Source organism: Octopus sinensis, linkage group LG16, assembly GCF_006345805.1.
Source record: "Octopus sinensis linkage group LG16, ASM634580v1, whole genome shotgun sequence".
NCBI classification, from domain to species: domain Eukaryota; kingdom Metazoa; phylum Mollusca; class Cephalopoda; order Octopoda; family Octopodidae; genus Octopus; species Octopus sinensis.
This window is the reverse complement of record NC_043012.1, coordinates 57,124,623-57,139,477: the sequence shown is the minus strand read 5'-3', so window position 1 is coordinate 57,139,477 and position 14,855 is coordinate 57,124,623. Positions and strand designations below refer to the sequence as shown.

Genomic DNA, 14,855 nt, shown 5'->3' with positions numbered 1-14,855 from the left:
AAAAAGGATGAACAAAGACATTAGATAATGTAGTCCAATATATCCCTTAAAAAAAAAAAAGATGTGATGGTCATAGTGGGAATGTCTTTGGTCATAGTTCTGTTCAATCCCGGTTGACCTGCTGCTAAGCAACAAGAATAACAACTTACTCGCTTCTACACCACTTCAGCAGTTAAAAAGTTCACGGTCGAATGAGCAGCTAGCATTAGACAGAGTAACCAACTGTAAAATAAAATAAAAAATGCATTTCTGCAGAAAATATGCAAATATGTCTGAATTTACATATTTTCAACAATAACTAAAATAACGAATAAATGAAATCTAAAAAGAAGTTTAGAAAAAAAACATATGTACACAAATTCATTCCAGACACATTAAAGCAGGGAAAAATTTATGTAAAACATATTATTATTATTATTATTATTATTATTATTATTATTATTATTATCATCATTATTATTATTTTTATTATTATTGTTGTTGTTATTGTTATTATTATTATTATTATTATCATTATTATTATCATCATTATTATTATTGTTATTATTGTTATTATTATTATCATTATTATTATTATTATTATTATCATTATTATTATTATTATTATCATTATTATTATTACTATTATTATTATTATTACTATTGTTGTTATTGTTATTATAATTTTATTGTTATTATTATTATTATTATTATATTATTATTATTATTATTATTATTATTATTATTATCATTCATCATCATCATCATCATCATTATTTATTGCTTTTGTTTTTCATTACATGTGTTTGGCTGAAATATGAGAAAAAAAATAGATATAATTATTCAATTTCAAAATATTTCACTTTGATTTCATTTGAATTACTAAAACAAAATGAATTCAATATTTTCTTTCCTTTTTTTTCATTTTGTTTTGTCACAGAGTTAACGTTGCTTCATTGTTGTTGATTATTTACCAAAATAACATGGAATATGCAACAGAGTAAGTAAATCTATCTTTCTTCCTCTCCGCACATGCGTGTGCATGTGTGTGTGTGTATGTATTCCTCCTATCTTTCAAAAGTGGCATAAGCACTTTCATACACACACACACACATACAGAAACACACAATGGAACTTCCGCCTACCAAATTTACTCCTAAGGTTTTGGTCAGCCTGAAGTTATAGGAAACACTTGTCAGATAAATTCTTTGGATTTTAGGGGGGTTTTTTTTAATTCTTTTTTTCCTATTTGGGCTCCATTTTCTTATGTGACAAAAAGAGGTAAACCATCATCATCATCTTTGTTTAACGTCCTCTTTCTATGCTGGCATGGGTTGGAGGGTTTAACAGGAGCTGGTCAGGCAGAAGACTGCACCAGACTTCTGTGTCTGTTTTGGCATGGTTTTTACAGCTGGATGCCCTTCCTAAGACCAACCACCCAACAGAGTGGACTGAGTGCATTTTATGTGGCACAAACACAGACAAGGTCAGTTTTGGCATGCTTTTTTACAGCTGGATACCCTTCCAAATGCCAACCACTTCACAGTGTTGACTGGATGCTTTTTAAGGAGTCCAGGACATTTACCCCCATGGACAATAACCATCCTCAAGGACAATTACTCCTGAGGACAACAGATGATGATTTAAAACTTCTTAATATATTGGAGAGGGGGTAGTTAACCAAGGAGCATTATTGTCCTAGTGGGTAGTTATCATCAGCTGATTGTTGTCATCGGGGTGGGTAGAATTTGTCCTAGTGGGGGTAATTGTCCTGATATGCTTTTTAAGTGACGCCAGCATTGGCAGGGTCACCAAGTAACCGATAAGATAAAGATCTTTTAAGAAGAGAAGGGGCATTGGAGGAGGGGATCTTGTGTCAGATGATCCCCTCTGACACAAGATAGCGTGACAGAGAGACAGAAACGGGTGTCAATTTATTCAAATTTCAAAAACAATAAAACAAAAGTTGTAGAAGAAGAATAAAACGCCACAATAAAAATATCATTTATGTTAATTCAGATATCAGTTTCAGATTTTTCCATTAGGGCAGCAGATTCAGGGGAGGGAGAAAAGTCAATTGCATCAGCCCTAGTACATGACTGGTACTTATTTTATTGACCCTGAAAGGATAAAAAGCAAAATCAACTTTAGCAGAATTTGAACTCAGAACATAAAGGTGGAAGAAATGCCACAAAGCATTTTGTCTGGAATATGCTAACGACTCTGCTCGTTAGCTGTCTTGATGTTAATTTAGATATCACTGGAAGGAAACAAATTTATCTGGCAAGCCAATATCTTCTGTGTGCGTGTGTGTGTGAGTGTAAAAGAGAGTGTATGTGTGAGAGAGAGAGTATGTGTGTGTGTGAGAGAGAGTGTGTGTGTGTGTGTGATTGGGAGTGTGTGTGTGTGAGTGAGAGAGAGAGTGTTTGTGTGTGAGTGATAGAGAGAGTGTGTGTGTGCATGTGTGTGAGTGTGAGAGAGAGTGTATGTGTGAGAGAGAGAGTATGTGTGTGAGAGAGAGTGTATGTGTGTGTGATTGGGAGTGTGTGTGTGTGTGTGAGTGAGAGAGAGAGTGTTTGTGTGTGAGTGATAGAGAGAGTGTGTGTGTGTGTGTGCATGTGTGTGAGTGTGAGAGAGAGTGTATGTGTGAGAGAGAGTATGTGTGTGTGATTGGGAGTGTATGTGTGTGTGAGTGAGAGAGAGAGTGTTTATGTGTGAGTGAGAGAGAGAGTGAGTGTGTGTGTGTGAGTGAGAGAGAGTGTGTGTGTGTGTGTCTGTGTGTGTGTATGCATGTGAGTATTCAGGTGGAGATAACTGTTCTATTTGGTAAAAGATGTTTGTGGTGAAATTTTCAAGCAGCAGTTGTCAGCATTATTTAATAAATAACAAAACTCAACTTAACTACTGAGTCATTTTTTTTTCGATAATGAATTAATTTTTTTTTTTAATTTTTAATTGCTAAATTTAAGAACACTTTATTGGGGGTTGTGAGATTAGGAGGGGGTACTGTGCAGTTCTTTTGTTTGTTTGTTCCTCACCACCTTGAAACAGGGAAAATAGCTGTGCAATCTTGGAAAGTGGGAGAGGGACTTTGTGGAGAATAATCCAGGTGATTCCAGGCAGAACAATTCCCTGAACCCAAAGTCTCCACCCATGACGTCCAATCAGAAAGTATTGAGACCGATGCTATAAAAAGAAAGCCACAACACATGCCAATACAGCATATAGAAAAACACCCAAACACCATAAGCATGCACTAATATACACATCTATAAGTATATATTTATATATACATGTATGCATTTATATATGTATGTATGTATATGAGAAAAATGCTGAAAAGTTCCTGGCTTTGGGTAATTGGAAACACAGGAGGATCAGTTAATTAGTATTTTATTAAACATATTCCTCTCTCGGATTCATACACTTGTTGCAGTGGTTCTTCAGTTTTTCTAAGCTCTGCAAAATAACTTGGAAGGTTGGGCCTCCGACTAGGCCTTTCACTACACCTTAAAACCAGGCTCTCTTCAACAACCTCTTGTGTGTGTGTGTATATATATATATAGATGCAGGAGTGGCTGTGTGGTAAGCAGCTTGCTTACTAACCACATGGTTCCAGGTTCAGTCTCACTGCGTGGCACCTTGGGCTAGTGTCTTCTACTATAGCCTCGGGCTGACCAAAACCTTGTGAGTGAATTTGGAAACTGAAAGAAGCCCATCATATACATGTATATATATGTGTGTGTATATGTTTGTGTGTCTGTGTTTGTCCCCCCAACATCGCTTGACAACCGATGCTGGAGTGTTTACATCCCTGTAACTTAGCGGTTCGGCAAGAGAGACCGATAGAATAATAGGCTTACAAAGAATAAGTACTGGGGTCGATTTGCTCGACTAAAGGCAGTGCTCCAGTATGGCCAGTCAAATGACTGAAACAAATAAAAGAATAAAAGAAAAGAAAAATTTACATATATATATATACACACACATACACACGCACACACACATATATATATAATGGAAAATTTCTATTTGTAAATCTCTCAACAAGAGACATTCAGTAACAGTACTCTAGAGTAAAGATTATTTGCCATACCCAATGAGTCTTGATACAGCTTACTTATTTGAAATTTATAATGAATAATTACTTTTAATTATGTATTAATTTTTTAAATTATTTTACTTTGTTATTGATATTGTTAATGTTTTTTTTTTTCCTAGCATCCTGAAAGCTTTGTTAGATGAACTAGTTGAAAAATCAGTGGCGAGTCGACATCCCAAATTAATGTTAAGAAGGTAAGTCTTGCCATCTTTTTTGAATATGTAAGAGGGTTTCTTACATTAACCATGTGTATGTGTGTGAATATATGTATGTATGCATTTATGTGTTTTAATATTGTTATCATCATCATCTTAACGTTCAGTTCTCTGCTTGCATGGGTCAGGCAGAATTTGCTGAGGCAGATTTTTTACAGTTGGCTGGATGCCCTTCCTGTTACCTATTTCTTTATTACCCACAAGGGGCTAAACACAGAGGGGACAAACAAGGACAGACATAGGTATTAAGTCGATTACATCGACCCCAGTGCGTAACTGGTACTTAATTTATCGACCCCAAAAGGATGAAAGGCAAAGTCGACCTTGGCGGAATTTAAACTCACAACGTAACGCAGACGAAATACCGCAAAGCATTTCGCCTGGCGTGCTAACATTTCTGCCAGCTCGCCCTTCCTGTTATCAACCCTTACCTGTTTCCTCATGGCCGGACATGTTTTCACTGTATATTGGAAATGAATTACTTTCATTTGCAACAATCAAGTGATATGAAGACAAGGAGACACAAACATGCACTCACTCATATTTAGATACAAGCATGTGATGGGCCTCTGTCAGTTGGTCAGAACAGGGCTACAGTTGAAGACACTTGACCAAGGTAGAATATAGTGGGACTGAACCTGAAACCACACACGCATATATATATATATATATATATATATATATATATATATATGTATATCATCATTTAATGTTTATTTTCCATGCTACTCATATTTATATATCTAAACATTAATCACATTGTATAGTATTATATATCTATTATGGCCAGTCTTACCAATCGGTTTCACACCAGAGGCTCAGTGGAGTGTTAGATAACAGCCCAGTTATGTAACCCTACCCTCATCAGATATGTCATTTATCTATATAGATATAGATTAGTGGTTCTTAACTTTTTTCTTTTCTTTCTTTCTTTTGTTTTGGTAGCACTCCCTTTTAAACTGTTGTTTTACCTAGTGCCCACGTAATTGGCAGCATTATGACTAAACTAACTTAACTTGGATGATAATTTATTAGTTTTACTCAGAAAATGGTTTATATAAGTTTTTAACATTGAAAAAAATAAAAAATAGATGAAGATATAAGTTGTAAATTTACTTTATGCACTGCAAGTTAAAGACTTCCACGTGCCTGATGAGACCCAACTAAATTTTCTATAACATTCACTGTTAGTCAAAAAAAAAGTTGTAAGTCTCCTCTTTGACTTATTGCAAATTCATTTCATTGCATAGTCAGCAACCGTAACACTGCACTGAATCCTTTCTTTTCTAAATATGAAGAAAGAAAAGCAATGAATAATAATTTAATTTCTTGCCAAAGTTGAGCATGCTTGCTTTGCATTTTGAACCAGAATGATTCATAATCAAGTTGTTGAAAATATACTTGAGGTTCAAAATCACTTTTGAAGCTGATAATTTTTTTATGTAAACCTGGTTGAGCAGAAAAGAAATAAGAAAGAAAGAAATTTATGACTCAGTCAGGTACATTAAGATAAGATCTTTAAAACTTGTCATTAAGTCTTCTTTCAGTGTCTCTAGATGATAACAATCTAAATCTGTATCTGGTACTAAATTACTGTCATTGTTTTCTATTATGCACAGGCTTGAAAAATGTGCAGAACCTATCCTAGCTAATCTCTCTTTGTTGTTGAATGACAATTCATTGATAAACGCATTTATAATTCCTTTTGCTTCAATCAAATTCAAGTTATTTCCTTGCAACTTAATGTAATGTCAACTGTTTCATTGCTTAGTTTATTATACACATCCTTATCACATGATCTAAAAAAAAACTCTGAAACAGTATCACCGAGATCGAATAATGCTTCAAACAATTTCCATTTGGGATGCAGGTAGCACGTAAAAAGCACCCACTACACTCACGGAGTGGTTGGCGTTAGGAAGGGCATCCAGCTGTAGAAACATTGCCAGATAAGACCGGAGCCTGGTACAGCCTTCTGGCTTCCCAGATCCCCAGTCGAACCGTCCAACCCATGCTAGCATGGAGAACGGACGTTAAACGATGATGATGATGATGATGATGATGAGTCATCTCACCTTAGTATGAAGCAACAAACACTTAAATTTTTCTTCTTTTCATGGCAAAGTTTATGAAAGACATCATCATTTAGTGAACAAGCCATGATGTTATTTACTGTTTTAATTACATTATTCAATGCATTATGTAGTCTACCACTAAGATGTTTTGCAGCCAAGTATTCTTAATGAATAACACAGTGAGCTGCAAAGATATATACAGAACTGCTCCCTTTAAAGATGTTATGAATTGTCAATAATGGCCTATAATAGCTATTTCTTTACTACCCACAAGGGGCTAAACACAGAGGGGACAAAGATGGACAGACAAACGGATTAAGTCGATTATATCGACCCCAGTGCGTAACTGGTACTTATTTAATCGACCCCAAAAGGATGAAAGGCAAAGTCGACCTCGGCAGAATTTGAACTCAGAACGTAACGGCAGACGAAATGCGGCTAGGCATTTCGCCTGGTGTGCTAACATTTCTGCCAGCTCGCCGCCTTATTATACTTTAATAATGGCCTATAATAGCTGTTGCACCATCTGTTGCAAATGCAATAATATTTGTGAAAGGAATACTCTTAGCATTAAAAAAAATCTTTAACGACCTTAAAAATTATAGAACCACTTGTGACAAGAACCATTTTTTCAGCAAGCAGAAACTCTTCAATAATTTCCTGATTTTTTGAATTTACATTATGGATATAGGTCATCAGCAAGGATTCATTGTTGCATAAAGTTGACTCATCAAACTGTAAAAAAAACTCTTCATTTTTTTCAAAGCATCACAGTTTAATTTCCACATCTTTCGCCTTGTCATCTGTTCTTGCTGCTACTGTTCTATTACCGAGAGGAATTGATGCTGTTATGTGAAGGCACATGGCTCAGTGGTTAGAGTATCAGGTTCACAATTATGAGGTAGTGAGTTCAATTCCCAGACTGGGCTGTGTATTGTTTTCTTCAGCAAGACACTTTATTCCACATTGCTCCAGTTCCACTCAGCTGTAAAATTAGGGTTAGGTTAGGGTTAGAGTTGCGACAACTTTGCCTTTCCCCTGGATAACATTGGTGGCTGTTATGCATGGGCAACTGCTGGTCTTCCATAAACAACCTTGCTCGGACTTTGCCTCGGAGGGAAACTTTCTATGTGCAATCCCATGGTCATTCATGTCTGAAAGAGGTCTTTATTCTTTTGATGCTGTTATAGCACTTTTACCTGGGCAACCTCATTTATAGTTGGTAAGAAAAGAGTTTCATCAATGGTGAGTAGTTTCCACATTTAGTGATTAATTTTGGAAGTTTATAAGACATGACCAACCCCTTCTCTATTTGTTGAGTTTGTTCAGTAAACAACCCCTTGAGAGTAAGATGGTTTTAAAATAATTTTTCATTTGGCAAAGCTAGTTCTCATATTTTCTGGCTTTATCTGGATACATTTTTCTCTAAATGTTCAATCATTCTTGTAAACTTCTTTGCTTCATTTTAGAACATTAGTGGAAATTGCTCAGTATTTATAGATGGAATAAATTTATGTTTCAAATATTCACTCGAGTATTGATAGCACTTTCTTTACCCAATCATTCTAAATTTTAAAAAGGGTAACATACTCGGCAATTGTAAGCATGGCTGTGTCGTAAGAAACTAGCTTTCCAACCATATGGTTCAAGGTTCAGTCTCATTGCATGGCACCTTGGGCAAGTGTCTTCTACTATAGCCTAGGACTGACTAAAGCCTTGTGAGTGGATTTGGTAAACGGAAACTGAAAGAAGCCCGTTGTGTGTGTATATATATATATATATATATGTTTGTGTATTAGATGGAATTTGAACTCAGAACATAGACAGATGAAATGCTGCTAAGCATTTTGCCTAGAATGTTAATGATTCTATCAGCTTGCTGCCACCTTATGTGTATATTTAATTGAATAACCATTTGATGCAGCTCCAAATAACTTTAAGTTTCATAGGATTGTGGGATGAACACAGCTTATCAGATATCTAAAGAAGAATGGCAGGATTATATTTTAATTTCCCATTTTATTTTATTTTTACTTTTATAAAATTCAGTTTGATTTGAGATTATTTCCTCTGTCTTTAAATCTAAATATTGTATGCTACTCATACTCTGACACCCACTCAAACATATACATATATATATATATATATATCTTCAAAGATATTCCAGCATTGACTGTTCCATTTCTTTGTACACCCTAGGTTATGTAATGTGCTCAGCCTTTTTTTTTTTTAAAATAACATTCACTTGTGATCTGAGGGAGAGTTTGGTGCTGTTTCTTGCAGGTTTTATATCGTTTAGTAATTTTTACCTCGTTTTAACTAAAATGAAAAACATGAAATTTCTATTTAAAATAATTACCAATTTTTTTTTTTTTTTGTTCACAGAACAGAATCTGTAGTTGAAAAACTCCTCACAAACTGGTTATCAATATGTTTATACAAATATTTAAAAGTAAGTAAATTATTGTACTTTAATTTCCCATCTTCTTTATTTTACTTTTATTAAATTCAGTTTAATTTGATGTTATTTCCTCTATCTTTAAATCTCTATATTGTATACTACTCATATTTTGATACCCACTCAAGCATATATAAATAAATATATATACATACATATACATATACATATACTATATATATATATTTATATTTATTTATATATATATATATATATATATATATATATATATATGTATGTAAGTATATAACAAAGTAAAGTTGTAAGGTACCGCACAAGTGGAAATATATATGAAAGAAGGTTTGAAAATGCAATTTTAAATATGTCAAGTGAATAAACATCTTTAAAATTGCATTTTCAAACCTTTCTTCATATATATATATGTGTGTGTGTGTGTGTATCTATATATATAATATATGCAATAAATTAAAAAGGAGTGATGAGTGACAAATCTGTAAATTCGAGGGCTTATGTGCCCCAGTATTAGGCTATTTTCATTAGCCAATACAAGTTAATCACTCATAAGCTTTAAGCTTATAAAATATTATTTTCATTTACAGAATATATAAATATATAATATATATAATATATATATATATATATATATATATATATATATATATATATATATATATATAAAACTATGTTGATAATGAGAATGATTTTGATGTGTTGGTATTATATTTTGTTTGTTTTAGGAACATGCTGGCCCAGCTTTATTCAAATTATACAAAGCTATAAAGCTACAAGTAGAGAAAGGTCCAGTGGATTTTGTTACTGGTGATGCAAGATATTCGTTATCCGAAGATAGATTATTAAGAGAGAAAATAGAGCCGAAGACTTTGGTAAGTTAGTTTGGGTTTTCGTTTTCGTTTCTTTAATATTTAGCTGTTGTTAATTCTAAGATTACTGCCAAGATTGACATAGCCTCTCATCCCTTCAGCATTGATGAAATAAGTACAACAATTCTGCCAGTTTACTGCTTTGATAAGAGTTTGACTTTCTTCTGCATGACTTTAAGTTCATGGGCATATAAGATGAATCCATCTCATCAGACATCTAAGGAAGAGTAATGGGATTTGTGACAAATTTTAGGATGCATTTGATTAAATTTGTCTCAGATCCTATCATTTTTCCTTGTGAACTGGGGTCAAAGTAAGTGTCTATGTTCTCCCCTCAAAATTGTTGATCTTGTGCCAAAACTAGAAAGGAATATATAGTTGCTTTTTGTTGTTTAGCCCTCGATCCAGTCGTCTGATTGGGCAGAATATGAGGAAAAATATACCTTATACCAACCATGAACAGCTATCTCTTTTGCTTGTTTCAGTCATTTGACTGTGGCCATGCTGGAGCACCGCCTTTAGTCGAGCAAATCGACCCCAGGACTTATTCTTTGTAAGCCTAGTACTTATTCTATCGGTCTGTTTTGCCAAACCGCTAAGTAACGGGGACGTAAATACACCAGCAACAGTTGTCAAGCGATGTTGGGGGGGGGACACAGACACACAAACATTAACACACACATACACATATATATATATACATATATATGACAGGCTTCTTTCAGTTTCCATCTACCAAATCCACTCACATGGCTTTGGTCAGCCCAAGGCTATAGTAGAAGACACTTGCCCAAGGTGCCACACAGTGGGACTGAACCCAGAACCATGTGGTTCGTAAGCAAGCTACTTACCACACAGCCACTCCTATGCCTAAGTTTATATTTTTTAAATCAGACATAGTGTTGTTTAACCCTAAGTCAGAGTGTCAGGCCTGACTGAGTAGGTCTCTAATTAAAAACATAAGTGTCATGACCATCCTGTGTTGGGAGCATATGTGAATATCCATCACAAAATACTATTGCAGGAACCAACTGAACATATAATCAAAACTAACATTGGGGCAACTTGCTCTGGATCGCTCACTGTGGTGCAGTGGTGTGTACTTTGGAGTACAGTACTCTGAATCAGATGTGAGTATAGAAGCTAAAGAGAAGAGGGCAGCACAGAAAGCAATAGTCCCACCAGGTCCTCAACCTCTTATTAGATGTCCCCATTGTAATTGTGAATTCCGTGCCAAAATTGGCCTAAATAAACCACCTCAGGACCTACAAAGTATAAAGCTGATAATCAGGTCGTCTTCAGAGACATGAAGGATGAATCTTATTATCATAATTATATATAAATATACATAGTGCAGGCATGGCTGTGTGGTAAGAAGCTTGCTTACCAACCACATGGTTCCAGGTTCATTCCCACTTTGTGACACCTTGGGCAAGTGTCTTCTATTATAGCCTCAGGCCAACCAAAGCCTTGTGAGTGGAGTTGGCAGACGGAAACTGAAAGAAGCCCATCGTACATATGTATGTGTGTGTATATGTTTGTGTATCTGTGTTTGTCCCCCCAACATCACTTGACAACTGATGGTGGTGTGTTTACGCCCCGTAACTTAGCAGTTCAGCAAAAGAGACCAATAGAATAAGTACTAGGCTTCCTAAGAATAAGTCCTGTGGTTGATTTGCTTAACTAAATGTGGTACTCCAGTATGGCCTCAGACAAATGACTGAAACAAGTAAAACAGTGCAGACATGGCTGTGTGGTAAGAAGCTCGCTTCTCAAACACATGATTCCAGGTTCAGACCCACTGCACGGCACCTTGGGCAAGTGTCTTCTACTAAGCCTTGTGAGTGGATTTGGTAGACAGAAACTGAAAGAAGCCCGTCATATATGTGTGTGTGTGTGACTGTGTTTGTCTCCCCACCATCGCTTGACAATCAATAGTGGTGTGTTTATGTCCCCATAACCCGGCAGTTCAGCAAAAGACACTGATAGAATAAGTACTAGGCTTTGAAACAAAAAAGTCCTGGGGTTGATTTCTTTGACTAAAAACCCTTTAAATCAGTGCTCCAGTATGGCCACAATCAAATGACTGAAGACAAAAGGACTCACATGGTTTCAGGTTCAATCCCACTGCGTGGTATCTCAGCCAAATGTCTTTTACTATAGTCCCAAGCTGAGGTCAACTTTGCCTTTCATTCTGTTGGAGTCAATAAAATAAGTACCAGTTGAACACTGGGATCAATGTAATCAACAAAACCCCTACCCACTAAAATTTTTTGGCTTTGTGCATATTGTGGAAGGAATTATTATTATTTTGTATTTTACTTTGCTTTGTTTTTTCAGAGTCTTTCAGTAGAACATTCTAGAGAAATTATACAGTGTAAAGTACTAGATTGTGATACAATCACTCAAGCTAAAGAGAAAATGGTCGAAGCTCTCTATAAGAACACTTCCTATTCCCAAAGACCCCCTGTTCATGACCTGGATCTCGGTAAGTAATGTTACTTGCAGCTATAAGTGTGTGTGTGTGTCTGTGTGTGAAGGCACATGGTTTAGTGGTTAGGGTATTCAGCTTGTGACCGTAGGGTTGCAAATTCAATTCCTGGCGTTGCTCCAGTGCACTCAGCTGGCAAAAATGAGAAGTACCTGTATTTCAAGGGGCCAGCTTTGTTGCACTCTGTGTCACGCTGGATCTCCCTGAGAAGTATGTGAAGTGGTACACTTGTCTGTGGAGTACTCAACCACTTGCATGTTAATCTCACGAGCAAGTTGTTCCATTGATTAGATCAACTGGAACCCTCATTGTCATAAGCGACAAAGTGCTAGTTTTTATGTGTGTGTGTGTGTGTGTATGTATGTATGTATGTATGTTGATATATATATATATATATATATATATTTGAAATCAATCAAAAGCAATATCAAAATCAAATCCGATGACTGGCGTCCTTGCTAGCAGGGTGCAAAGAGCACCATACGAGCGTGATCATTGACAGAGCGGCTAACCGGCATCCATGCCAGTGGCACTTAAAGGGCACCATTCGAGCATGGTCGTTACCAGCGTCGCCTTACTGGCACTTGTGCTCGTGCTAGTAGAGTGCCAAGAGCACCATCCGAGTGTGATCGTTGCCAGAGCATTCTGGGCTGAGTCCCACTTCATGGCATCTTGGGTAAGTGTCTTCTGACCACGAGCAAAAGTAGTGGGGGAGCATCATAGCCATGTGTTGAGAGGGATTCTTTGGGGTTTGAATAATTCACTGCTGGAAACATGGGTAGTTCGTTCAACCTCCTTAAGCAACCCTTATCCAGGGACCTTTTGAGTGGGATGGGTTACTCGACCAGAAGAAAATTCTAACTGGGCCCCACCTACAAGGTCATGTGCTGTTTATCTTGAAATGAGATCACCATGTCGCGCACATATGGTTGTGATGCATGTGCCTTGTGTACCCTTGTCAGACAGCTAGTCATGATGGGTATACTGGGCTTCATATATTTTACCCCAGTGTCACTTTGATGGCATGCACTGCTCTCTCACTCAATAATAATAATAATAATAATAATAATAATAGTGATGATGGGCTCTCCTGTTGAAGATAATGTATGAGTGGTTCAGCTTTTGCCAAATGATTTTATAGTGATGAAATGTATAAGCTGTACATTAGCTCATCTCTCCATTACCTGAACAGGTGCACACAGGTGTGTCATGCATCAGGTGTCAAAGTGATTGCAGAGCGATGTGAGGTGAAGTGTTTTGCTCAAGAACACAACACACCACCGAGTCTAGGAATTGAAACTACAACTTTGCAATTATGACTGCAACATCCTAACCATTAGACTATTACTCTTATTATTATTGTTATTGTTATTATTATTATTATTATTATTATTATTATTATTATTATCATTATCATTATTATTATTATTATTATTATTATTATTATCATTATCATTATTATTATTATTATTATTATTATTATTATTGTTACTATTATTATTATTATCATTATTGTTATTGTTATTGTTGTTATTATTATTATCATCATCATCATCATCATCATTATTATCATTATTATTAATGATGGTAATAACAACATTCTATTTTGATGCTCATTTTTTTTTTTTTTGTCTTTCAGAATGGTACCAGGATAGTAACTCCCATGTCACTCTGCAAGATGAAGACAGCACTACTCTCTATAAAGATGGCTGGAGGAAACTAAATACTCTTTCTCATTATAAAGTTAGTGATGGTGATAACGTTGCACTTGTCAGAAGGCAGCAATCGATTAAAACAATAAATGGTAAGACAACAGAATTTCTAAGGAATTTCAATCAAAAACTGTCCCACAAAAAATTTTCATTTTTGTTTTTGAGATTTTGTTGTTTTTGTTGTTGTTTTTGTTGTTGTATTTTGTTTAATGTTTTAATGTGTTATTCTGTTATTCTAGCATGTCTTTAGCTAAAAAAAAACAAACACAAAAAAAACAGAGAACTGAAGAATTATTTAATGTTATGGTAATACTTTGTTTAGCAACCTCCTGCTTAAAGAAGCTCCCTACTTTAATCCTTAGAATTTAAACCTTTAATCCTTTAGAATTTAATCCTTAGAATTTAAACCAGCCATATCTGGCCCCAATATTCAACATGTTTTACATTCAAACTGGCCATACCAAACCTCTCACACCTACTCTACACTGACATTCTAAAAATAAAACAATCACATCATCAAAATCTCAAAGCTATAAGATAATACATGAGTAATTAAAAAAAAAATTGAATAAAAAAGCATTACATTTGACAGAATAATCTGAACGCGAAAGGGTTAATCCCATTATCCCTATATTCCTATTGAAATTCACAGCCTTTGTTTTAATTCATTTTGGTAAGAAAGTAAGCATCAACATCAATGTTTAACGTCCATTTTTCATGCTGGTATGGGTTCAAGGGTTCTCAACCATTTTTTTACCTATGGACCCCTTTGATTACTATTTTATTCTAGTGGACCCCCATAGCCATTCGATGTTGAAAAACTAGTTTTCTAGAAACTTCTTTAAAAATCTTATTTTGCTTTACATATATTAGTTTGTCTAGGTTGAACTATGTAAAATGTTTAAGAAAGAAACCTGATTGTTTCTTGCAGTTGTTGTTTGTTCTTTCTCAAGCCACGCCTGGCTCATAAAGGCTGGTTTC

General features: G+C 35.3%; 1 protein-coding gene across 3 annotated transcripts in view; it reads left to right on the top strand.

Moving 5' to 3' along the window:
* The window catches only part of LOC115220548 (plexin-A2), a 307,994-nt gene that overhangs the window by 254,303 nt on the left and 38,836 nt on the right, over positions 1-14,855 (top strand). For all 3 annotated transcript variants that reach the window (XM_029790694.2, XM_036510169.1, XM_029790693.2), the window contains exons 26-31: positions 920-979; positions 4,201-4,275; positions 8,757-8,823; positions 9,528-9,674; positions 12,012-12,159; positions 13,802-13,966. In XM_029790694.2, coding sequence (XP_029646554.2) covers positions 920-979; positions 4,201-4,275; positions 8,757-8,823; positions 9,528-9,674; positions 12,012-12,159; positions 13,802-13,966 — 662 coding nt within the window. The remainder of the gene's footprint in view (positions 1-919; positions 980-4,200; positions 4,276-8,756; positions 8,824-9,527; positions 9,675-12,011; positions 12,160-13,801; positions 13,967-14,855) is intronic.